Below are 24778 nucleotides of genomic sequence, written 5' to 3' on the forward strand. Positions count from 1 at the left end.
CGAAACTGCATGTTTCAGGCTGTATAGACACGTGGCCTTCACCCCACATTTCTTCCAAGGTTTGGACTGTTTCCCAGAAAGCCGAGAGAATCAGTGTCGTGTTCTTGGGGCTGGGTGTGGACGAAAACGGCGTTTCATAGATTACGCCTGGAACAAAGCCGATGTGGAATAGCCTTATCACTTTTTAGTGTCTTGTCATCCGTAACAACTCTATGTGCATAGGCCCCGTGAACGGAACTGAAGAAAATGTAGGAAAAAGGCCAACGGTAGTTTTTTGTTCCGGCTGCGATGACCGCTCCACGTGTTTGTCTGTAGGCTAAAGAGAAATCTCTTTCACAAGCATCGAACGTTGCGTTCGTCTCTCTTTATGCGTAGGCGCAATTTCTCGTGCGCGGTGAGAACGAGGTGTGGAGCCGGCGAAATTTAATTCATTCGTTGTCGCGGTCGTAGTGGAAGAACCACGTGTGAACCAACCCCATGTGTGTGTATGTCTAGACAGGGAGATCTTCGTGTAACGAAAACAGAACTCGAATGAAATCTCGTCTGTCGCTCTCGAGCTCCTCGTTCTGTGCATTCCTGCCACTAGAAAAGAAAAAGGTGCGATGGCGCTCCAGATTCCTGCCTTCCGCCCCGTCACGTGTTATATATATATATATATATATAGAGAGAGAGAGAGAGAGAAAGAGAGACAGAGAGAAATGTACCAGTATAGCGAGGCGGTCAAGACGCAAATTCGTTTAATGCGCGAAGCAGCGACCTCGAGAAGTCCGATCGCCAAAACGCATTTTCATCCAAACACTAGGATTCACATATATGCATGCAATGCACGTATACAGATATATACGAACGTACGGATGCACAGCTGCATCTATGTGTATAATCACGCAGCGATCGACACGTATACACACTAGTATCTATCTATAGCTATATATATGTATATATGCAGAGCAGGAACAGGAATAGAGTCGAGCCAATACACGGACGTTCTTCTGCAGTTCGCTGTCATTTACGGTTCATTTGAGTCTTTGCACCTACCATTTAACATCTATGTGTGGATGTATTTACGTTTGTATCTGTATTTTTTCGCTTTGTGATTGTCGAGGAGCGTGAAGCAACGGAAGACTGCCTGATGCTTCTCGTTCAGCCGAAAGGGGAGCAGAGAGGAAGAATAGCGAGAACATGGGGGGGTGTCTATGGAATGTCCGCGTAGGACGTTTCGTAGGTGAGTTAAAAAACCCGAGACATGTTTTGGGAACCAAACGTATCTGACAAGGATAGAGATGTATACGCATGACAATCCAGTTGCAGGCACATACATATATATATATATATATATGTATCACTATATACTGATATCTGTATATATACCAACGACTCTGCAGTTGAAGGTGTAAGGCTTTAGTAGTTCCGTAGTCGAGGGTGCATGTTTGTCTTTCCGCTCGGATTTCCTATTCTTTTGGCGTTTCTCTGAAAAGCGCTGTCCCCTTTGCCTGTCGATTGGATAAGGCACATCTGCGATTCGAGAGCTGAGCAGCGCGCGTCCCGAATTGAATAGCCCGTTTCTTCGTGAACGCTGCGAACCGCATCTCCTCGTGCAGGGCGCAGATCCGCAGGACCCACTTGTTCGTTCGCCACGCTGGATCCGCCGCCAGCTGCGACAGCACCGCATGCCCCAGAGCCCGAGAAACTGACGACAGACTACCGGAAGAAGAGAGAGGAGACGAAGAAGGAGGTGAGGCAGGAGAGTCTGGGGAGGAGTTCGACGACGAGGCGGACTGCGAGGCAGAGAGCGGAGAAGGCGATGGAGACGGCGAAGCAGGGAAGGGTGTCCGCGTCGTGGTGCCGTCATCGTGCAGCCTTTCCAGCGGCGCGGTTTCTTGGACGCGAGGCGCGTCGGCGAGAGAGGCCGGAGGCGGCGAGAGGATCGATTCGAAGGGAATTGCGGAGTTGACGAAATCGAGGAAAGCGACGTCGAGAAAGGGCAAGCGAGGCACGCGCGAGAAGTGCGAAAAGACGCGCCCGTCTCGGCCGAGGTTGCGGCTCCACAGACGGCGCAAGTCGCTGAGGGAGAAGCAGAGAGAGGGCCGAAAGCGCCGATCGCGCGGGGAAACCGAGTGAAGAGCCGAGGCGAATGGACGCGGCGGCGCGAGAAAGGAAGGAAAACGCGAACGGAGATGACGGGGACGGCGCGCGCAGGCGACGAGACAGAGAAGGAAACAGAGAGAGAAAGGGATGAAAGAAGGAAACACAGAGAGAGGAAAGGATGAAAGAGGGAAACACAGAGAGAGAAGAGGAGGAAAGGGTAGGAGAAAAGAGAGACGGAGCAAAAGAAGACGAACGGCGAGGAAGAGAACGAGAGAGGCTCTACGGGAAGCGAAAGACAGAGAACCAGAAAGAGCAGAGCTGCCTGAGAGGACGCGTGGTATACAAAGGGTCTGGGAATCCAGGGGAAGGCATGCAGACGCGTAGGAAGAGAGAAAAAGCGAAAAAGGGGAAGATGCTGGCACCTGTCGAAAGGCAGTCAAAGCACCATCTCTCGCAGCGATCTCCAGAGCGGTTGCCGCGTCCCCGGTCGCTCGTGCACACGCTGTTCTCTCGCCTCGGAAACAGAGAGGGAAACAGAGTCGTTTTTCTCTCCGCCTGGCGACCGCCCCTCCGTCGCTGACTGAGTGTCTCGGCGCTCGAGCCGTATTGCCACAAGACGCCAAAAACCGTATTTGTTCGCACTTACAGAAGCATCTCCGCCCGCACAGCCTCGGTCCCGCGTTTCAGACGCGCCGTTTTGTGCCGGCCGTACCCGCCGAAAAGTTCATCTGCGCCGCTGCCAAGGAGCACGACGCGACTCTGAACCGCGTAGGCTGTTCGCGGCGAGTCTGAAGAGGCCATACACACGAGCCGTCTAAACCGTGAGGGCGGCGGAAAACGGAATCCGTCCCAGAAGCCAGAGGCAACCGCGGCCATGCAGACACGCGTGCGGGTTTGTACGTGTCAACGGCAAAGCGAGGAGAGGCGCAAACGGGATAAAACTTCAGAGGGCTGTATAGGGCAAACGCGACCTGCGAGGAGCCTTCCTGGTTCCTCCACACATCCGGTTCGTTTTGTCAAGGCGACTCCATCTTCCAGCGCACACCGCCTGTGACGACCCACCTAGCTGGGTCAGTTTACACACTTGTGCTCAATACTCAGCAACAGGAGTCCAGCGGACGCGCTTACCGTGGGGGAACACCCTGGCGATCCTGCCGTCGCCTGAGGAAGCCGCGTACCAGGGCAGGGGGCCTTCTGACGGCGACGGAGAAGGTGCGCGCTTCGTGCCCGCCTTGGCGCAGGTCGAGGACTGTGCGTCAGAGCCAGAGGGCTGCAGTTCGTTACACGCTGTCCCTCCTTCGTCGTTGCGGTCGCACTCGGTCTCCTCGACGGTGTCGCGCTGGAGCCGCGTGCGTGGAAGATCGCGCTCGGAGGCGGTCTGGGCGTCTCCGCCAATCTCCGTCGCCTCGCCGTTCCTGAACCTGTCCCGGTGGACGCCACACTCGGTGTAGAGGATGGTCGCGGGCGGCAACACAATCCAGCCTCTCTGCCCGAGATACAGCTTTCGTCTCGCCTCAGTGTCGCGTTCGCTCACTTCCCCGTTTTCGGCCTTTGGCTTCGCCGTAAGCTCCCCCCGCGCGACCTTGAGAAGCTTCAGACAGCACAGGCGACAGGCGTTGTGGGCGCACCCCGCCTTCGCCTTCATGTGGCAGAACGGACAGGCGACGACGCTGCAGCCTCCAGGGGAAGAGCCGGGAGGCGAAAGCGCGGCAGACGCCGACGCGGGAGGCTCGGGAGAAGGCCCCGTTGGACCTGAGCCTCGCCCGCTCGACCGTTTCGGCAACGGGCTACACCGCAGTTGGAGATCCTCCCACACGGCCGACGCAAGGAGCCTCTCCCACTCCGGGTGCGCCTGGAAAGAAGGCGAAACGAGGTAGCCGCGACCTCTGGAAAAACACAGCGGGGTCACAAGATATGCGTGCCAAAAGAGGCAAAGTGCGGACCTCTCCCACATGGGTGATAATGTGTAGCCGTGCCAGTGTGCTCCTCGAGAGAAAGTTCTACACTCACAGGTGAAGAGATGCACAGCACTGCGTTCCCGTTTCCTTTAAGGGACGTCTCGAGGTGTTTTCCTTTCCTCGTATATCTCGTTGTGAACTTTCGCGTCCTTGGCATGCTCGCCTATACACCCGATATACATTCATATATATATATATATATACATATACATATCTATATATATCCATGCATGCATATCCGCCGACATGGTGCCCAAGTGCGCTCTGTTTGTTTGCCTGCCTCTCCCTCTCGCCTTGTTCAGGTTTTTTGGCCACTTGCCTGGCGGCAAAGTAGAGAGCCGAGGCGATGTTCACGTCCATGTGCGTCGCGTGTGGGGCGACTAGGCGCAGCACTGTTTTCTCGGCCTCCACCGCGTCCTGCTCGGCGACGTCCACACAGACGAAGCGAAGATCGATTTCGAATTTCTCTCTCCCCTCGCCAACGGCTGCCTCGCAGCTGCGCAGACGCTCCAACTTTCTGAGAAGATCCGCGAAACTGGCGAGGCCCGTCAGCCGGTCTGGCGCCGTGGGGGTGAAGGCGACGTTCACCAGCTCCACAACGAATTTCTTTCCGCCGCCGGCGACTCTTCCCGTGTCTTTCGTTTCTTCTGTTCCTTCTACCCTTTCTCCTTCCTCTCTTTCTTCTTCCTCCCTTTCTTCTTCCTCCCTTTCTTCTCTTTCGCCTTCTCGCTGTGTCGCGTTTCCTTGTAGGCGTCCTTCCTCGTTTCTTTTCGCGCGGCGTTCTCCCTCTTTTCTCGGCGTTTCGCAACCCTTCTTCTGAGAAAGGCGAGGCGCGATTCTCCCCTCCGCGACGAGGCGGAGGACGAGAGCGGCTAAGAGGGAGGAGTCGACGCCGCCCGAGAAGAGAATAGCGACGCCGTCTCCGTCTGGCCAGTGCTCCGCTTCTCTCTCCTGTCCCGTCTCTGCCTTCTCTGTTTCCGGCTCTCCTCCCTCATCCAGCGCCTGCCTCCAACCGGCGTGCGGCTCTCCGCCGACTCGACTGCGGTCCTTCCCAGACATGTTCCTGAGATTCCCTGCTGGCGCGTCTCTTTCCCGGCCGCAACCCGCCGCTCCCGCGAACGCTTCTTCTTCCTGAAGATTGCCGTGCACCTTGCGGGTCCGCGCCTTCCTCTTCTCTTCCTCGCCGTTTCGGGGACATCGTTCTCGCCACGCCCAGTCGCCGTGGGGCTGACTGGTGTGTGTCGTTCCCCGCTCCGGATCCACGTCTCGGCCTCTGGCCAGCCTTCCGAGAGGCGCACAACTCCTCAACACCGCCTCCGCCAATTCGTCGAGGAGCGCGTCCGCCACGGCGCGCGCCTCTCTGGAGAGGATCCGGTTCGCGGGCACTCCGGAGGCCTCGTCTGGGCCTTCCGCGCGATCGCTTTTCCCCTCGTGCCGACTGCCTCCGCGCCTCCCTGCTCGCGAAACCGAGCCCCGCCGGCACACGGCGCAGTCGGGAATCCGACACCAGAAATGCGCAGAAGCGAGCGGCGGCGCCTGGGACCAAGGCCGGTACGAGAGCGACGACGCCAAGCCTGACCGAGAGAGACACGCGAGAAAAGGTTCGGACTCGTCCTCGGGTTCCGCCTCGTCGTCACGTCGAGGAGACGAACAAGCCGCTGGAAACGCGGAACTAATTGTTGACAAAGAAGAACAGGAAGACGAGGAAGAAGAGGAAGACGAGGGAGAAGAGGAGGAAGAACGCGCTTCAGCGCCTGCCGCGACGTCGCACAGATTCAGTGCTTGGCGGCCGTCCTGCGCGGCTGCGCGCCGTCCTCCTTCCTCTCCTTGTTTGGTTCCAAAACCGTGAAGGAGAGAAAAGAAGAGATCGACAGACAATTCGCGCAGCCCGTCAACCGGCACCTCCTCGCATCGCGTGAAGTAGCGCGAAGAGGGAGAGGCTTCTGACGGGGCCGTCAGATCCTCAGAGGCACAACCAAGCGAGGCAGAGACAGGCGAGGACCAATCCAGAGACGCAGTCCCTCGCCCCGAAGAGAGACACTGTGAAGAAGACGAGGGCGAAGAAGACACATGTGAAGGAGAGGAAGCACGTCCAGGAGGCAGCGCCAATCCTGACGCCTGTGCAGGGCGTTCGAGAGACCGTTCCACTCTCGCCCCAACTCCCGCTGCTCCTTCCACATCTTCACCTTCGTCCTTCCACAGATGACACGCGTCACAAGTCGAACTGGAAAGCGAGAGAAGAATGGCGACAGGTTCCTCGATCCGTCGTGAGGGACAAGAACCGCGCACTTCCACGCCCCTCCCTCCGCTTTCCTCCCTTCCGGACCGAAGAGAACGAGCGTTCGGGTGCAAGGAAAAAGACGAAGAAGGTGAGGACGAAGATGAGGAAGAAGATGAAGAAGAAAGAGGAGACATGAAGAGGGAAGCAGAAAGAGACGTGCAGCAGATAAGGGAACGGGTGCCGATTTTATCTCGGCAAAAATAGAGCTTGCGGAGAGATGCCGAGAAGAACACCAGCGCAAAGCGAGCTTGGAACGCGCCTCTTGTGTTGTTCCACAGCGGGACCTGCCGATGGTCTGTGTCGTCTCTCCCCTTGTCTGTCTTGTCTGTTGCGTCTCCGTGTCCTGCGTTCCCCGCTTCTTCGCGTTCGCGGTTCTCCGCTCCACGTGTGGAGCACGCGGTGAGGCTCTCGAGAGTCCTCAGGACGTCCTCGTCGCGTGTGCACTTGGTGTGGAGCGCGAAGAGGAGGCTGGTGAAAATTGCTTCCCCGTCCAGACTTGCGTGATCTGCGTCCGCGCCGTCGACCGCCTCCTCTGGAATTCCGCCCTGGACCGCCAGCTGAGCCATGTGATTCGGTCTCTGCTCTGGAGTTGCCTTTCGTCTCGCGAAAGAAAACCCGAAAACGTCTCCGTCCCACACGAGGACACTGGGAACATCCGAGTCGCCGGCTCCTTCGTGTCCCTCTGTGTCTCTGACGTTCTGTCCGTCTTCTCTCAAGATCTGGGCCCTATCTGCGTCCACATTTTTCCATGCGCTGTCGTGGTCTTCGCCGAGGTCTTGTCCCCTTGGGGCGACGCCGGGGCGCACGCTTCCCTCTTTTCCCCCGAACGGCGTCTGTGCATCCGTTCGCTCCACCTTCTGTCTTTGCGGCCTCGCCGCCCCGCAGACGTCGTCCCCGCTTGCGGACGCGGCGGGGCGAGCGAGGTTAAGAACAAGCGAGGAAGACGGCGCACGCCGAACCGTGCATGTGGCGGAACGCGAGTCAGGCAGTTCCTCCTCTTTTTCTTCACGCCTCTCTCCGCGACTTTCTCCCTCTCGGCGCGCTGCTCCTCGCACCTCTCCTCGCCGTCTCCGAGAGGAGTCCTCCGCCTGAACCGCCCGTTCTCCACAACACGAAGGCGACGACGGCGAGCTTTGGGGCCCGCATATCCAGATAGAGTCAGAGTGAAAATGAAGGGAAAGGGAACTCGGCAAACAGGCGGCGGAGGCGAGAGCGCCCGCGTGCCGCACTTGTCGTTTCACATCACAGCCAGAAGAAGAAGGAGAAGGAGAAGAAGGAGGAGGAGAAGAGGGAGAAGGAGAAGAAAGAGAAGGAGAAGAAGGAGAAGAAGGAGAAGAAGGAGGAGGAGAAGAGCACACCCAATCAGATCTCGATCCACGGGCTCGGAGCGTCACGACGAACGGGGCTGCCATCGCTCCGTTGGCGTCTGTTCGAAGAAAGGGAAGCGTCTCGGGAAAAGTGTCGAAGACGTTTCAACGCTACAGGTCCCCCGTGAGTAGGGAAAACGGTCGGAGCACAGCATGGCGTTCAGTTCACATCTGCACTTGCATGCATGCACTGCAAAACACAAAGCTACAGATTTTTGGGAGTCCAGTCTATCGACTTGCGCGTGCGCCTACAGATGATGCGCGGGGGAGGTCGGGTCCGTCGTTGTATGCGAGAAAGTGCAATTTCTCAGAGTGGGTTTGGGCTTCGGAGTGCGCGTCGTGGCCCAGCAGGAGGAAACGAGAGAAACACCGCAGATTTGCCTGCTGGCCTTCAAAAGGCGTTTTCGCAGAGGACGCAGAGGGAGGAAATGAGACTCGACAGAGAAGCGCAGAGAGACGCGGCTGAAATTGCGGTTCCCTTCCGGGATGACGGCGGTCGAGTTGTCAGGGGACGGAGAGAGCCTCAGTCTGTGGGGAATCCGTTTTCTCAAAAACACAGCAAAGAGATGCAGAAAAGCTCGTGTCCCTCAAGAAAGATAGGGGACGAACAGTCAAGACTGCGGGGCCCTCTTTCGAGGGTCGGCACCGCGTCGCTCTTACTTGGCGCAAAATAATTGAGAGGAAAAGGCGCGCGATCAAGAACCTACGGTGATGGGCGATGCGAGGTGGACATACACTGCAACGGGGACTGTCTCTGAAGTAAAGCAGCCTGTGTGCTTATGAAAAATCGCGTGGAAAGGAGATTTCTGACGCTCCGCTCGCGCAGCCCGCGCTCGTCGTGCCGGCGGGAGAATTTTCAGGGGAGGAAAAGTACGGAGAAGGCCGAAAACGGAAACGTCGATTCGTTTACGGGAAGGCGTGCGTGGAGGGAAGCTCGGAAGCGACGAAACCAGCCAAGACAAAGCCCATTTTCTGTTTTCCTTCGAACACAGTCGTAGGTAGATGCACCCGCAAAAGCGTTTTCTTTCTTCGCCCCAGGGAGAGAAATATTCGCGTTCGCTTTGCGTGTTGGGTCTTTCGCAGAAGCTGAAAAAGAGACCCAAAGAGAAAAAACCGGAAAGTCGAGAACGTTCCGTTCTCTGTGCGACGCGACAGCAAGAACAAGTCTCTTTTCCTGGTGGCTCGGAAAAACGAGAAACGGGCAAGTGCGCCGCAGCCGCTGCTTTGTGTCTCCGGATCTGCCTTCGCCTTTTTCTGCTTCGAGCGACATCTGTCCCGCGATCTCGCGGTTCTTCGCGCTCCAAAAGCGCGCGTCGTCGTATTCGCTCCGGTCCATCTCTTTCCTTTCTTTCCTCTCCCTTCGCGACTCCTCTCTGCCTTCAAGCGACAGTCATCTCGCCACCCGCTTCCTTGCACAAATCTTTCTCTCTCTCTTCCTGTCTCGTCCTGCCTCTTCCCGTCTTTTCCTCTGTCTTCCTGTCTCTTCCTGTCTCTTCCTGTCTCTTCCTGTCTGTGCGGAAAGGGGTTACCCACGCCTTCTGCCTGTGCGGTCTAAAGTGTGATTCCTCCTCGAGCAAGAGCCTCTTTTTTCCCCGCTCAATGCGAGAGAAATTCTTTTTCAACAGATTCGCTGCCGAATCGACGAGAAGTCGGAGTTTAAAAAACCAGCTGCTCGGCGGGATCGCCTCGCACACCGTAGAACTCAGTCTTGATCGGCACAGCCAGAGACGGGAAAAAGCGGTCCTAGCGCTCGCCCCACTGTCTCTCGCTGATTCACGCGCGAGAGCGTCTCTCTGTTCTTCCCTCTCCGCATCCCGAGAGTCTGCGCTCTGCCGCGCGCATGCTTTTCACACTGCGCGGCGTCTCTCTCCTCTCTCTTCAGGGGGAAAATGTCGATAGTGACCCAAACGGCGACGCAGTCCATGGCCCCCGCTGCTCAAAAGGCGCGGAAATACATATGTGCAAAAATATGCACTTTTGTGTGCATATATGTCTGTGCTCATGAACCTGATTGTGCTTGGTTGTGTGTCCCGTGGCGTGGCTTTCTCTCGGGAGATTGAAGTGCGGCCGCGAATGCCGAGAAATGGGTTTCCGTGAACAACGAGCGAGAGCGACAGAGAGACTCCGGCTCTGGCCGCCTTTGCGCAACCGCGAGAAAACGGTGGAAGGCCTGCGGCGCGTGTTGTTGAATGCGGTTCTGCGCACAGAACTCGGATCGGTCAAAACGGCCGCTCTCTCTTGACAGGAGACGAAAAGAGGAGAACGGGTTTCGCGTCAGAGCGGTGCGAGAGACGGGGAGACTCTTTTTCGCGCACATTTTTTTTCGCGGGAAAAAAGCCGTGTGAACACGCGCGTCGACTTCAACTCCCCCCCGCAGCGACAGCGACGGCTGCACCAAGAGGCCGAGGGAGACAGTTTGAGTTTTCACTTTTGTGTTTGAACCGGCGGCACGGCCAGAAGTTTGTGTGCTTTGAAAAGTCGGGCGAGAAAAGCGCGAAAAAGGCGACAAAGCAAGCGAGCGTCTCGGGAGAAAAAGAGAGACACACACCGTGCGTGGTGCGCGCCACCGCGGGCCAGAGCTCGTACCGGGTTTTTTTTGCCGAAGCGCCTTTCACTACTTTTTTTTCTCAACTGCCTTCTTCCCTTTCTGTAGCGCGAGAACCGTTCGAAGTGGAGAGAAGCGCCGCCTGAACACGCCGGCATTTCTTCCTCTCGAGCAGGCGCCTCCGCTCCCCCGCGACGGAGTCGCCACTCAAAAAAAGACAAGCAAAGGGAAGCGCATTTTCGGAATCGGCGGCGCTTTGCCCTTTTTCTTCTCTCTCGGAAGCGAAGTCGCAAAACCGGGGGAGTGAACGAACATGGGCAAAATCCCCTGGAACCTCTTCTGCAGAAACCTTGAACGCGCGCTCCCTCCCCTGGAATCCGCGCCGCGGCTTCCGCCGCGTTCTCCAAGCTCTTCGACCTCCGCTTCTGTGTCTCTCTGCTTCTCTCTCTTTCTCTCCTTCCCTCTCTTTCTCTCTCTCTTTCTCTCGTTCCCTCTCTTTCTCTCTCTCTTTCTCTCCTTCCCTCTCTTTCTCTCTCTCCCTCTCTCTCCGAGGTTCATGTTTGAGGCGAGCCTCACGAGGGACTAGGTGCGCGTTTTTGTGTGCTCTTCTAGGGGAATGATTCTGCAAGAACATTTTCTCTCCCCTCCGGCAGTGTCCCCTCGACCTCAGTAGCGCTCCGCGTATATTTCCTCTCCCTTTCCTCTGAAAGGGATCGAGAAAGCTCTGTAGCGTTGTAGCTCTATGCATACGTTTCGCGCTCGCCTCTTTTCAAAAATCGAGGTTATATCGCCTTGTCTCAACTGTTCTCGCGCCGAGGCGAAAGCAACAGACGGCCGTGGCAGCCTCTCGGCGTTTTTCGGAACATTTCGAGGGCGTGCGAACTTTTTTCTCTGCAGAACGTTTTTTGGTTTCGGCGTCCGCAGTCCCGCCCGATTTGAGCCTTCTGTGCATCGCCGTCTTCCGTCCTTCTTTTCTCCTTTTCCGCTGCTTCAGTTTTTTCTCTTCGTGGCCTTGTCGAGACGCACATTCGCACACGCATCGCCAGGCTCATATCGACGCCGCACAGTGTCGAAACCGCCGAGAGGCGCGCTCGCCGCCATGAGGCCTTCTTCTCGACGCTCTGCGCTCTGTGCCGTGATCGCTAGAGACGCCGGTGGCTGTTCTATCAAGCAAAGTAGCCTCAATCGACAACCTCGTAGACCCCTACTCCTTACTCTTTCTCTATAAATATATATATATATATATGTCTGCATGTCTATTTGGATCTGGCTGTTTGACATCAACTCTTTTGGCGATCTGTTTCTGTGAAACGTGGCATTTCCCCTCTGCTTGGAATCGTTTCTGTGAAACTTGGCATTTCCCCTCTCCTTGGAATCCGTTTAACGAGTTTTCTCTGCAGAGTGGGCTGCGCCCACCTCGCGCGCTCTGCCAGGCTCGCCCTCGCCTCTTCACACCTTCGCAGAATGGGCCCTGGACTGGCTCAGGTGTCTCTTTCCACGCTCCTGGCGACGCCGCGGCCGGCGCGTCTCCGCTCGGCTCCAGGCGAGGTGCATGCGCCGTGCGAGTGCGGAGACAGTGTCTCTCCGCCGCTCGCCGTGCTGTCTCCTTCTTCTTCGCACCAGCGACGCCAGCTGCTCTCGACCTTTGCGGCAGTCTTCCCGGCCGAATGTACACCGCGGAACAGCGCCACGGCGCATTCAGTTTTGAAGCGCGCGTCTTCTCCGCTCCGACGCGCCTCGTGCTCCTCCAAGCCGCGCTTTCTCGATGCCGCAACTCCGTCCCCACTACGCCCTGTCCCGCTGTGCAGACCGGAGCGCCTCGAGGCCCAGCGCCTCGCTCTCTTGACCCCGCCGCGGTCGCCTCTCTCCGCGCCCGCCGCCGAGACCGGCGCGCCCGACAGTCGAGCTGCGGAGGTCGCCGCGGCGCTCGAGGCGACCCCACATGTCTCCGGAACGGAGACACCTCGCGGCCACAAGGAGGGAAGTTCGTGCCTCTCGCCGCTGCTCGCCTCGCCCGCTGCTCCGAAAATCAAGCGCCGGCGCCTAGTTCTCGCAGAGACGCAGTCCGGCGCCGCTTCGTCTGCAAGGCTTGACGACGCCTCCTCGGGCGGCGGCACGCCTCTCCGGTCTCCATCGCCTGCGACCGCGGTCGTAGGGCTCCACGCAGGCCTCTTCCTGCACCTGCACCAGTGGCGCTCGCTCCCCGGGGCGCCGCTTCGCGAACGGCCCGCGCTGTCCCCCGCGAGACAGGCGAGTGAAGGGCGGCGAGGGGACCGGGACGCGCGCGAGGCGAGGCTGACTTCTAGCGCTGCGGCGAGCCTCGCGGGCGCCCGGAGCTCGGGCGGCGCCTGGCGACGCTGGGGACGCATGCAGGCCGGGCGCCTGGAGAGAGAAGAGACGCTTGAGGACCGAGGGGAACTGGACGGCGGAGGCTGGGAAACGCTGGGGGATGAGGCGACCGCGAAGCGGGGCGAGCCATCGTGTCTAGGTCGAAGACGCGTTAGAGACGACGCCAGCGACGCGGGCCGGAGAACGGCAGAGACCAAGGAGACACCAAGGAGACGGCTGGGGGCGGGGAGCGAAGGCCGCGCGCGCGTGGCCAAGGAGGAACCCGGGGCGCCGGCGCCAGCCCAAGTTGAAAGGACGGAAACGAAGCTCGGAGCCGAAGGCATCAAGGTGACTCTTCTTCTCTCCGTGCCCCGTTGGTATTCTCTCGCAAACACCATCTGCAGCTACGGCTTCTTCTGCATGCATCCGAATCGGGTGAGGAACAGACGCGGCGGAAACGAGCATCCTGAGATTCGCGCGCAGGGGAGGCAAACGAAGGATTGGTCATCTCGGTTGCTTTCGTGAGGTATAATGACACGCAGCGTTCTTGCCCCCCCCCCCCCCCTGGTTTTTCTGGTTCTTGCCCGTGGCACTTTTGAGGCCACTCTCCTCATTTTAGTCTGAGTCTCCAGGAGCTCGCGCCTTTCTTTTGTCGTCGAGCTGCGTATGGGGCCCTTTCACATGCCTCTCGCACCTCGTTTCTTGGTGTGTGTCTTCAGTGGACGCTGGAGCCGTCGTCTGTCGCCAACTCCCGTTCGTTCTCCACCCCGTCTCCCGCGTCTCCAGGGCTCCTGTCTCCTCTTGGCGACGCAGGAGCTCCCGACCCTACGGACGCGCTCAAGCCAAGAGTCTCTCAGCCTTCTGCTCTCTCCACCGAGCGACGAATCACGCGATCTTTCGCGAAACACGACCCGTCCCTCGGAGCTTCCACAGCGCTCGCCGACGGGCCAAGCGACCCGGCGACCTCCGGAGACTCCGCAGACGTCCCAGGCGACGACACGCGCCCTGGAGCCCAACGCGGTCGGAGGCGCGGGGAGACACCGCTGGCCGCGTCGCGCCGCGTGCAGGGGTCCGCGCCTACCGCGGGTTCGCGGGCGGTGCGTCTCGACGGCTCCTTCTCTCGGCCTCTGCGCTTTGGCCCTGAGATGGCCAAGTGCTGCGAGGTCTCGTTGAGCATGCAAGCTGTCGGCAAGTTGCGTCTGGACATCAGCGCAGGTGCACCTTTTTCGCGTGCGGAGGAAGAGGAGATTGTGCACCAGGTCAAACGAATGTGCCGTTTGCGCGTCGAGGACTGGGAGCATGTCCAGGCTTTCTGGAAGAAGCACGAGGCAGCCGCTGCGCGTGGCTTCGGCCTGCTCTTTCGGAGTCCGACCTTGTGGGAAGACATCGTGAAAACAGTGACCCTCTGCAACGTTCGGTGGCGGCAAAGTTGCGTGATGAACGATCTCTTTTGTCGGCGCATCAGTTCGATCCCCGGCAGTTTTCCTTCGCCTCTCGACTTCCTCCGCTTCAACGCCGAGGACCTCTCTCGCCTCGCAGGAGTCGGCTACCGAGCCGACCGCCTTTTGCGGCTGGCGCACCGCGTCGTCGACGGGAGTCTCGACCTCGCAGTCCTCGACCAGGGACCGCCAGGTCCTGTCTCCGACGCGTGTCCCCTTCTCGGCCTGTCTCCGTCTCGCCCTTCGCCCTCGGCTGCGCCGGAACCAGCCGTCGCGTCTTCGCTTGCCGGCGCGTCGTCTCCTCTGGGCGCGGCCGCGCTGAACGGCGCAGGCCTCGCGACGGGGGCCAGGCGGCGAAAACCCAATAAGAACCTCCCAGAGAGACAGGAGAGACAGGAGGCGCTTTCCGGTGAGCAGGCGGAGCGCCTCAGGCGGAAGGAAGCGACGCAACGGACGCTGCTGGGGATCCACGGGATCGGCCCGTTCGCGGCTGAAAACATTCTCCAGCTCGTCGGCTTCACAGAAGTCGACGCCTTCGACTCCGAGACGGTGCGCCACATGGGCGAGGTCCATGGAGTGAACAGCAAGAACGTCAAGGAGGTCCTCGAGAAGGCTCGCGAGCGCTTCGCCCGCTACAGCCCGTACCAGTTTATCGCGTATTGGCACGAGCTGTGGGAGTACTACGAGCGGAAAGTCGGGGACCGGTCAGACGTGTGGACGACGCAGAACTCCGTCTTCCTGCTGCAAGACAACCGACACCTGCAGCCGCCGGCAGTGACGGCCGACGGCACGATCCCCGCGTACGTTCTTCTGCCCGAAAACGCCCCAGCCCACTTGCTGAAGCGCATTCGCGAGGGCGGCCTATCCTTCATGGCAGAGCCGCCGACGAAACGGTCGACGCCAGCGGCCTCAGGCGCCGAGACGCCTGACGAACTGCAGACGAGGCCAAGACGCCGCGGCGCCGTCGGGCGGGCGACGAAAACAGAGACGGCCAAGCAGGCGCCGGGAAACACCCTGAACGGCGCGCGCGGCCGACGAGGCCGGCAGGAGTCGCAGGTTGCGGACTCGCCGCGAGGACGACTCGCGAAACGGTCAGACGCGTGGAAGACAGAGCCCGGACGAAGTGGGCGTTCGCGAAGCGCCGGCCCAGCGACGAGTCGCCCGCAGACCCGCTAGTAGGCAGGGGTTGTCGAGTTTGGCAAGCAACTCGAATAGCTGCACAGCGCGTCCCACGAATGGCCTGAAGAGGGGAGCGTGTGGAGGGGGGAGTGCGACGGACCACCGTCGTGCGTGGGTGCGGGGAGATACCTGTGGATGCTTGCGTTTCGCTCGCAAGACGTTTGACAGTGGAGAGCATCTACGGCGCCCGGCGCGAAGCTGGAGAGGAGACGCGAGGTGCGAATGCCACATGGTCACAAAGAAGGCAGAGAATGCGGAGACAAAACGCACAGCACGCCGCATAGCTCTGAAAAGGGCGAGAGTGGCGAGTTTCGGCGATTCTCCGCTGCAGGCAACCCCGCCGGAAGGCGGGAGTTGTCGCGCTGTGTCGAACGGGGCTCTCCTGACAAGGCGCGGGAGGCGATTGTGCGGTCCGTGCGCCGCATGTATATAACCACTCTATGGAACCACACGTTTGCACAGAAAGCAAAGAAGTCGGGTAACATAGGTAGTCCGGAAAACAAGCACCTGCCAGGTCGTTTTTGCTGGCGTGTTTTTGTGCCTTGACACGGCGGGGCATGTACAGAACGAACGGGCGACTTGCGTCTCGACACACAGACAATGGAGGCGCGCCGTCCGCAGCCCTCACTGGGATGAAGAGAGGGGAAAGTGTTTCGGTGTATCGTGCAGGTCGTGGAGCCGCGAAGAGAGGCAAATGCGTTTCCGCGTTTCTCCGGTCGGCAGGTTGAGAAGGGCGCGCGCCTCAGTGGACGGGAGTCTCGCCTTGGCACGAGACAGTGCGCGAAGTCTCGAGCGTGAGAGTCGAACCACCCCGTTATTGTTGAAACCCGTGATGGAACAGGGAACGGAAGACGAACGCTTGACTGTTTTTCTTGGCGAGTTTACCAGCTGGCCGTGTTTGTCGCGTGACGTGAGTGTCGCCCAGTTTCGGGCGAGTGGTCTTTCGAACGTTAGATTTTTTAAAAGACGAGGCGGAGACGGAGGTTCCCCGTGCTGCGTCTCTCTCTGCGCATCCTTGACGAAGTCATCGGTTTCGCGTGTCTGCAAAAATGCTCGTTTCTTAGTCCCTTTTTGTAGGACTGTCTGCTTGCTAGTCGCACATTAAGAATTTTGACATACACCCCGGGTGACCCCCGCCGCCCTCCTGGTTTTTTAGACGGTTGCATCCGCGTCTAGCCTATCCCGGTCCGGCGCGTTCTCTCGCTAGAGTCGCCTCCACGGAACGTGTACTGGTGCTGACGGAAAAAACCCGCGGCACAGCTCTAGTGGCGGAAAAGCGCCAGTGGAACAGATAAAAAGCAAATAGAAGCGACTTCCTCAGCAGATGATCTGTGGAACTCCATCGGAGGCCCCGGAACGGACAAACCTCACGCAGCACATTCAGAGCATTCCCTGTGTACCTAGGCGTGCCCGAGACGCGTGGCATGGCCTTCGAGACCACGCGGCATGAGCACGATTCCTACGTTTATACAAACTACCTTTTTCACACACGCGCGCGCGGCGTCGAGAGATCGTTTTTCTGTGTTTCTCAGTGGGGGGATGATGTAAACCCAATCCCTGGGTACACGCGAACTTTTCGCCTTCCGCCGTTCTCCTTTCGATGCGCCCTCGCGGGAGTTTAATGAATGACGCTCGGTGGCCGAAAAGTTTCTGGTCTTCGGATAGGGGCGCAAAGGAAGGAGTTGCGTTGCTGAATGACTTTGCGCCCCATGGTTGCCACTCAGAGAAGCTTGGGAAACGGAAGCAAATGCGAGTCTCGTGGCAGGGCCAAACGACAGCAAACCTGCGACTGTACACGGTGAGTTCCTGAGCTCCACACAAGCTGTCCCTGTGACTTCCCAGAGCCCCGCCAGCGCTCTCTCAAACCCGACAGACCGAAACGCAGACCAGGTACCCTGACTGAGGCAAAAGACCCAGCACAATCCCCTCCGGCTGAAGAACCGTCAGCCTTTCTGTGGGCTGATCTGGGAAAGTTGCCCTCGGAGTCCGCATGTGACGCCACGCGGGAGTGCTTGTCGCCATCTTGCTGGCTCTGGGGGGATCCCCGGTGAATTTCCAGTTCTTCACTTCATGCACAGACGGCGCAGGCGGTCGAGTCAGAGGCGGAGTGGTGTGTGCGCCGCGTTCTCTTCCCCATCGTTTCTCCCCCGTCACTGACCAATGGCAAGGAGCGAGTTCTGAACAACCTCTCGATGCGTTTTTTTTGAGCTCGTGATGAGCGTCCTCGGGTCGTGTTCGTCAATCGCCGAGGTCGGAAATCGCGCGGAACAGCGGCCAGCTACTGATCTTCTACTCTAGACTGTCAACAAAACGTATCGGCACGTGTACGAGTCTGCTATCGACACCGCGGTTGTACGGAAGGGACTCGCTTTTCCTCCCTAAGATATCAGATTTGCATATGTATATAAATATATATATATATATATATATATATATATATATAGCTGCGACCCCCGCGGAAAATGTTGCGGGTACGTGTTCGGAATCTTGTTCCACGTCGGTGGGTGTTGAGGGCAAACGGGCGCCGTAATAACCGTGTTGCCGCACCGCGGAAGAACATGAGACAAACAGCGCCGCTCGGAGCTCACGCAACTGTGCAATTTTTAACTTCCCAAGTGCAAGGGACCATTCGAACCTCGGAGCACGGCACCGTGCCGCGAAAGGCAGGCGTTGAGAGAGGCGATGAATAGGCGGGGAGCGTTCCAAAGTGAGGAAAGTGTGTAGGGGTTATGACAGCCGAGAAATCACACAAAACCCCGGCGCTTGGATCCTCTCGAAGAGGGAAAGTGACCAACCGTGCCATGTCCAGCAAGTTTAAGTTCGCAATCGAGAGTGGCTCTGCGGCTGGCCGCGAGGCAACCTATCCAATCTCCTGATCCTTAACTGTAACAGAGGATATTTAATGACGATACGCAAATCGATACGTTCTATATTTGTAGCGCTTCAGTGCGTGTGTTGCTTTCACCCCTTTGCGTCCCTCGCAAAATGCGCTTTTCGCGGCGCATCCGCGCGGCGCGCTTGGAGACCGAAGTGTGTCTCTTCAGAAACGTTGCGCGTCGCGCAACACAGCTCGACACCCCACGGCTTCTGGAGATAAAAACTCTCCGAAACGGCACCAGACCTACAGCTTTTTCGGTTGACCTTTAGAAAAGAGACCTCTCCTTTTAACCACGAAGAACCGTGAACGCTTCCCAAACACCCAAAAGGCGTACATGGCACATCAGAGCAACCCGAGAGACGACACAACATGCAGAAACCCTCTCATTGAACGGACGTGGATACACTCGCAGAGTCTAGAGAGGTGGTAAAATGGAGATGTGGAGAGCCAGGCGAATACCGAGAGGACGCGGTGCAATACCAGACCGAGGCAGAGACACTGCGGCCTCGAAAAGGAGACACATCCGCAAGAAATCCACAGCCGGTTTGAGGAACGCGCCGCGCAATGCGAGACGAGAAAACTGAAGTTCCTCTGCTCTCCTTTGAAAAAACAAATGCACATAAGGGTGGTGAGACCAAGGCTCTGAATATCCGGCTCCGAAGGAAACGGTTGCTTTGCGTGGAGTCACCCCGCATCGGTCTAATGATTCCGTTGCGCTTGTGAGAACCTTTGTCGTCTACCAGATGTATTTGCTCAAGAACTTCTTGTGGAATTCGCTTCGGACAGGGTCATTGACGAATCTGCGAAACACGTGTTCCAGCACGCACGCGCACGAGAGAGAGAAACGAACTGCATCCAAGTAAGCGTTCTTTCCATTTCTCCGCCTGTGGGTCGGTGCGTCTGATTCGCTAGGTCCGCCCCCCTCTGGCGAAGGTCGATCTCGTGTGGAAACGCCTCCTCTTTCCAGCGGCTCCTACGCCTCCTCCTCTTTCTCGATCTTTCAACGCCGTGAGGATGACGCTCCTCGTTACCTCCGAGTTCTGAATTACGTAACGGTCGTGTCTTTCTGGTAGTATCTGCCGTGTATCGTCTCTCTTCTTCCGACACCCACCCCGCCGAGGCTGCAAAGCTCTCGAGTTTCCGCTCTCGTGTCGTGCGGCTCGGGTCTTCCCCTGCTCTCCGCTCGTCGCTTCGCGCGCTCCCTCGACAGCTTCACCTCTTTCTCGTTCGACTTACTGGCGTTTTGCCTTCGGTTCGTTTTTCGCCTGGTTGCGGAACACGACCTCGTCGTCCCACCGCCGCTTAACGGCGCCGCCTCGCTCCGCCATCAGCAAAGGATTCGCTCGCAGCATGCGCTCTTGCTGTTCCGCCTGTCGCTTCTTCTCTTCGGCAGCTTGCTGACAACGGCAGAGACGCCACAGCGATCGAGAGACGAACAGATGAAACGGCCAACGGAAAACCACCCACAGGAGACCGGGCCCCTCCGTCTCCATGCAAAACTGCCTGCGGAAGGCGGCTGCGCAGACAGGGTTGTTCGGCTGCAAACAGAGTCGCCACCTGCGTTGCAAACCGAACGGCCAGTTGACACGCACGTTTATCGCGTTCTTTTGGAAACACGACACGCCGTGTCTTACCCGCTCTAGCCGAGCACGTGTGAACCGCCATGTGGAGCATCGACGCACTCCCTCCACAGACAGCTGCGGGGACGCCGCCGATCGCTTCCATTTCTCCGTTTCGGATTCTTTCCGCGTCTCATGACGCTTTCACACCAAATTGACCCATGCATCTCACGACTGCGCGCGACACGTCTACACGTATACTCGAGGGGAGTCGTGTTCACATTCACAAATCAGTGTACCTACATGAATGTACCCACATAAAAGTGTACTGTACCTGCATATACGCATACACGCGATTATGTCCGCAGACACCTCCACGCTTACCTTGGCCTGTTCTTCCTCCATTCGCTCTTTTTTGATTTTTTCCAGTTCCCTCAGCAACGCCTCTTCCTCGTCGCTATCCTCATCTTCGTCGGACGAGGCCTCGGACGGCGGGGCTGGGGCGTCAACGTCATCCGCATCCTCAGGAAATGGATTGTCGTAATCCGCTGCAAAGAAGACGCAGAAAAGCGAGTGTGAACCCCACACGAAAAAACTTCTAAAGCTCTCGACGCAAGTCGGCCTTCTCTGCATCTTTCACTCCTACGCTGGACGCTGCGGCAAGTAAGCGTGCTGGACTGCAATGTCCTCGACGGGTTATTCCACATCGTTTCACCGGGCGGCCGGGAAGGAAGCGTCTTACCTGGTAGAGCAGTCAGGGACCTGAGGATAAGGAAGTCAGCGCATTCGGAAAAAAGGAGAAGACGGGGATGAAAGCGAGGCAGGCGAGGACGTGTTCTGTGACGGAAATGCGAAAACGACGAAGGCAGTGACGGGCGAAAAGAAAATCGAACAAATCACCGACTTCGCAACCAGCCGCGGAAGCTAAGTGAAAGCCGCACGCGAGACACCGACGCAACGCACTGTCTCTATGACGTGCATCTCGCTTTTTAATCCGCGCGCGCCTTCGCGCTCTCTCCTCCTGCATCTTTCTTCTCCTCCTTGTCGCTGACTAAGGCACCGTCCAGAATGTGTAACTCCTTCGCCAGTCTCCTGCGTATGTCGCCTTCGTTGGCGGTCTTTTCCTTTTGCTCCTCCACAGACTGCGCTGCCTAGAAATGGTGGGACTTCCTCCAACGCCAGGCGATAGGCCACCCTTGTTTTCCCGACAGCCCAGTCTCTCGCGTGTCCTGGGTCTGTATCTTCTCTATCTACGAAACGAACTGCCAGGCACCTGCCTGAATCCAACTCCTCCCCCTTTTTTTCAGCTTTCTGTGTAGCCTGCTCTGCTAAAAACGTACGCTTCTGCTTTCTTCCGGTCGGCGAGCGCCTTCTTCTCCTTCGCTTCCAGCTGCGCGCGAAACTCGCCGCGGTCCGAAGTTTGCGGGCCCTGGGCAGGTTTCCTCGTCTTCAGAGTCAAGTTCCCCGGTTGATCTTTTGCCGACACCTGCAGCACGTCGAGGCGGAGAAAAGGAAAAGAAAAACGAGACACAGGCTCAAAACGAGTCGCAGGGGTGCTGCCGATCCTGTCGTAAGCATCTCGGCGTTTGGCCACCTATATATATATATATATATATATATATATATATATATGTTCATATGCAGATATGAATATCCATGTATCTTTATGTAGGTGAATATATGTACAGTTGCCTGCATCTACAATATATATATATATATATATATATATATATATATATACATACATATATATATATGCATGTGTATAAAGATGCATGCTGTTATTTGTATGTACAACTACTTAAACACATATGTCAACATAAAGATGCCGGATGTACCTAGATATAGCGTTATTCGGAGAGTAGTTTGCACTTGTTTTTCTAAGGAAGTCAACCAGACTGTAACAGTAACCTGAAACTCGCTGTCGGGGGAGTGGACAGAGATCGCTGTTTTTGTGAAATGCGGCGCCACGAGGCAGATTCATCGCGGGACTTCGCGGCATCGACAAAAACGCATGCACATGAAAGGGAAAAAAGCTAGCGAAGGGACAAATCCTTCCGGCGGGATACTCAGACAGGAAGCGAATGCTAAAAAGAACAGGAATTACCTTCTGCGTGGCGACGAGGCGATTGCCTCCCTGGTGTTCGCCTCCGAGAGCTTGGTGCCAAGTCGGTCTATGAGCAGTTGTCATTTTGATGAGGAAAAAAGACGAGACACAGACCAGAAGGCGGCCGGAAAAGGAGACGCGCAAACGACGACGTGACGAAACAGAGAGGAGCGAACCACGAGACTCGAAGGGAAGAAAGGGAAGAAAGATCCCCCGGGATGGCCAGGTCGATATCGACGCGCCCTTTGGCGAAAGCCAGGAAGAATTCGATGAAGACCAAAAGCAGAAAAGACAAAGACGGGAGTTGGACAACCAAAGGGGGAGGAGAGGGACCAGAGGCCGAGCAAGAGAACAGGGTTCTTCAAATCCCAGACGCGTTGCCAGCGTTGCAATATGGGGTGGCGGCGCCCGTGCCAAGACGAGAAGGACTATCGACGGACAAAGACGAAAGACAAGGAAACAAAAAAGGCACGGCGAGGACCGGATGAGGAATGGAAACGCGTGTTTCAGTCGAAGCAAGGAAGGAGAAACGGAGGAAAGTGGCCGGTAGACGCAGGAACGCAGATGTTGCATGCACCCTGGGGTCAGAAGACAGCGAGAAAGAACGAGGCAGGTCCGAAGGGGAGGTGAAGACGGAGGCGAAACAACGCAGACCACAAAGGAGAGAAGCAACATGCAGAAGCAAAGAAGCGAAAAAAGAAACGGAAGGATGGCGAGCGCCGTGTGCTCGCTCAGGCAGGGAACTGCGTAGACACCTGCGAGGGGCGAGTCAAACGGTTTTCGAAGGGAAAAAACGGTCGAGAACAGAAGCCAGACACAGTAGACGATGTGAAGAAAAGAAACGGTGTTCTCAAATTCGTAGAAAAGGGGAAACGAAGGTGAAACCGCGCAAACGACATGAACGCTGCGCGCATGCAGCCTTTTTCCCTCTGACTGAACCGGGTACGTTGTCGCTTCTGTCAGCGGCGACCGGGGGATCACGCCGAAACAGAGAAAGAAAAGGCACGAAACCTGCAGGCAGCATCGATGCTACTTGAGAGTCTTCTTTTCGGCGCAATGAGTATAGCGCTGGAATGTGTCTAATTGCCTACCGGCCGATACCTTTTGTTGCCGAGAGACAGGGGCCGAACTCACAGTTGCTTGTTCGTCGAACGTCAGGTCTGTGCGTTGCAGAGAGGGACTGACGACGCTTACCACAGCTTTTGGGGGTGAACATGTCACTCTGAGAGACGCGAATCTTGCTTCGAGACACGAGTTATAGAAAGTCTTTTCTCGCCCGCTCATGGCAAGAAGCTAGGAAGCATACCTTATAATAGAGAGCCTTGGACCTCAGTTTCGAGCTCATCCGGTTGCGTCACACAGCCCCAAGGGAATCGCAGAAAGGATCACAGTGGGCAAAGGCGACACCAGACGACGCACGCGATAGTCTTGCAGGATCATGGCCTATGCTCCCACACGAACAAATAACGTCTGCCGCAAATATGCTGATCGGGAACTTTGGAGAATGCTTTACCGAGCCTAGTTTTCGGGAGGTTGCTGGTGGCATTGCCTTGCTGAAGCAGGTGAGCGATCCATTCCTCGGCACGAGTGCAAAGGATTCCTCCGCAAACGTCTACAAACTTTTGTCGCCAGGGACGGTTGGACTCAACGCCTACACAAAACCTTCGCGACGGGGTGACGGCAAAGCCATGTCAAGCTCTCACCAGAAAGGCAGAACCTGTCCTGTTGGAAGGATGAGATGTTTCTGCCAAACAAAGAGCAAGGTAAGTAGACTGTACAGGCGTCTCTCATGATTGCTGCTGGGAAGCCAGCGAGAAAGACGCTCGTCTCTCGCTCAGTTAGCAAGCGTCGCCGTTTCTATAGAGCCCGAGTAGAAACGCGAATCCATTAGTGCGAAGGCGTTTACGCCAACGTCGAGACCATTTCGTGCAGCGTTCGCCGTTCTCACTTGGACAAAAGTCTTCGAACCACGAATGCTAGAAGCTGAGTAACTCTCTCGACAGCAGCCAGTCATCGACACCAGTAAAACGCCTCCGTAAAGAGAATCAGTCCAGTTCGTACCGGGCAGCACACCTCAACAAGCAGCCGCTAAGCACGCCCATGTTCAGGACATAGCCGTTCAGATACAAAGTTCGGCTCAGAGAGCGCTCGCAAACGACAATCACTGATGTTGCGCATGTGCTCAGCGGAAGGCCACGCAGATTGCGGCAGAATGGTCTCTTTTGGAAAGGAGGTTTCAACAGGGAAAAGGGGGGGGGGGGAGTGTAAACACCTTGGGCTGCCGATGAAACGGCTGTGATGAAGGAAGTTATTCCTCTATTCTTTCGCTCGAAGCATCCACGAGCCGCCGCCGCCGCCGCATCATGTTGGCCAGATCTGACCGTGTGCTTTACTTTGTTAGGCGAGCAAGAGGAGCCTCCCCCCCGTACACCCGGGAAAGGCACACTGCGCCCTCATATGTGAAAACGCCTACGTTTTTCGATGTGTTGCTGATTCTCTCGGCACACACCAGGAATCATGTTTAGATCCGTTCCACCTCTGCGAGAAGCCGCACTGGTTTCAGCCATTTTCGCTCCTTTGTCGGTGCGTTCAGGACGTCGCTGGCTCAAGTCTTTGATTTTGTTGAAACGCGCGGCAAGCACGAGCCTTCAACAACTCAACGGCAAGACGTTGAGTCTCAGCACTGAGATCCTGCGTCTGATGCGCCTGCTCGACGCCTTAAAGACCTTGCGCTGCCACGTGCTACTCTGTCAGCGTGGACGTGGTCTCTATTCCCAACCCATCCCACGCATGTTCTCCACTTGCGGCTTTTCATTCGAGAAACCGGAACTCCTCAAGTGACGCCAGCTTTATCCTGGCAGATCCAGTTCACCAGTTGCAAGGCGTGCCGTAGCACTTGTGTGTTTTGCGTGGCTGTCTAAAACGGATGAAGAAACCGTCGTATGCGCTGGAACTCGCCGCCTTCTTTGTCTCCCGTGCAAGCAACCGCACGACTACACGGTTAGAGTCCTGTGCAGCTGTGAACCAGAAAGTGCGTGAAGTAAATACTGCC

The 24778-nt window shown here is 57.1% G+C and overlaps 3 protein-coding genes across 3 annotated transcripts; 1 reads left to right on the forward strand and 2 right to left on the reverse strand.

Annotated features, from left to right (window-relative positions):
* Nucleotides 1–1448: 1448 nt before the first annotated feature.
* Nucleotides 1449–7736, reverse strand: NCLIV_036020 (conserved hypothetical protein; the record flags this gene model as incomplete). Its single annotated transcript, XM_003883804.1, has 4 exons — nucleotides 1449–2061; nucleotides 2732–2873; nucleotides 3214–3937; nucleotides 4290–7736. The coding sequence occupies 4 exons, from the start codon at nucleotides 7734–7736 to the stop codon at nucleotides 1449–1451; spliced, it is 4926 nt and encodes a 1641-aa protein (XP_003883853.1).
* Nucleotides 7737–11700: 3964 nt separating this feature from the next.
* On the forward strand, nucleotides 11701–15179 carry NCLIV_036030 (conserved hypothetical protein; the record flags this gene model as incomplete). Its single annotated transcript, XM_003883805.1, has 2 exons — nucleotides 11701–12999; nucleotides 13284–15179. The coding sequence occupies 2 exons, from the start codon at nucleotides 11701–11703 to the stop codon at nucleotides 15177–15179; spliced, it is 3195 nt and encodes a 1064-aa protein (XP_003883854.1).
* Nucleotides 15180–18796: 3617 nt separating this feature from the next.
* Nucleotides 18797–21810, reverse strand: NCLIV_036040 (conserved hypothetical protein; the record flags this gene model as incomplete). Its single annotated transcript, XM_003883806.1, has 6 exons — nucleotides 18797–18860; nucleotides 19297–19457; nucleotides 20004–20167; nucleotides 20362–20381; nucleotides 20960–21105; nucleotides 21727–21810. 6 exons carry the CDS (start codon nucleotides 21808–21810, stop codon nucleotides 18797–18799), a joined length of 639 nt encoding a protein of 212 aa, XP_003883855.1.
* Between the last annotated feature and the right edge of the window lie 2968 nt (nucleotides 21811–24778).

The sequence above is a fragment of the Neospora caninum genome, chromosome VIII (genome assembly GCF_000208865.1).
Source record: "Neospora caninum Liverpool complete genome, chromosome VIII".
NCBI classification, from domain to species: domain Eukaryota; phylum Apicomplexa; class Conoidasida; order Eucoccidiorida; family Sarcocystidae; genus Neospora; species Neospora caninum.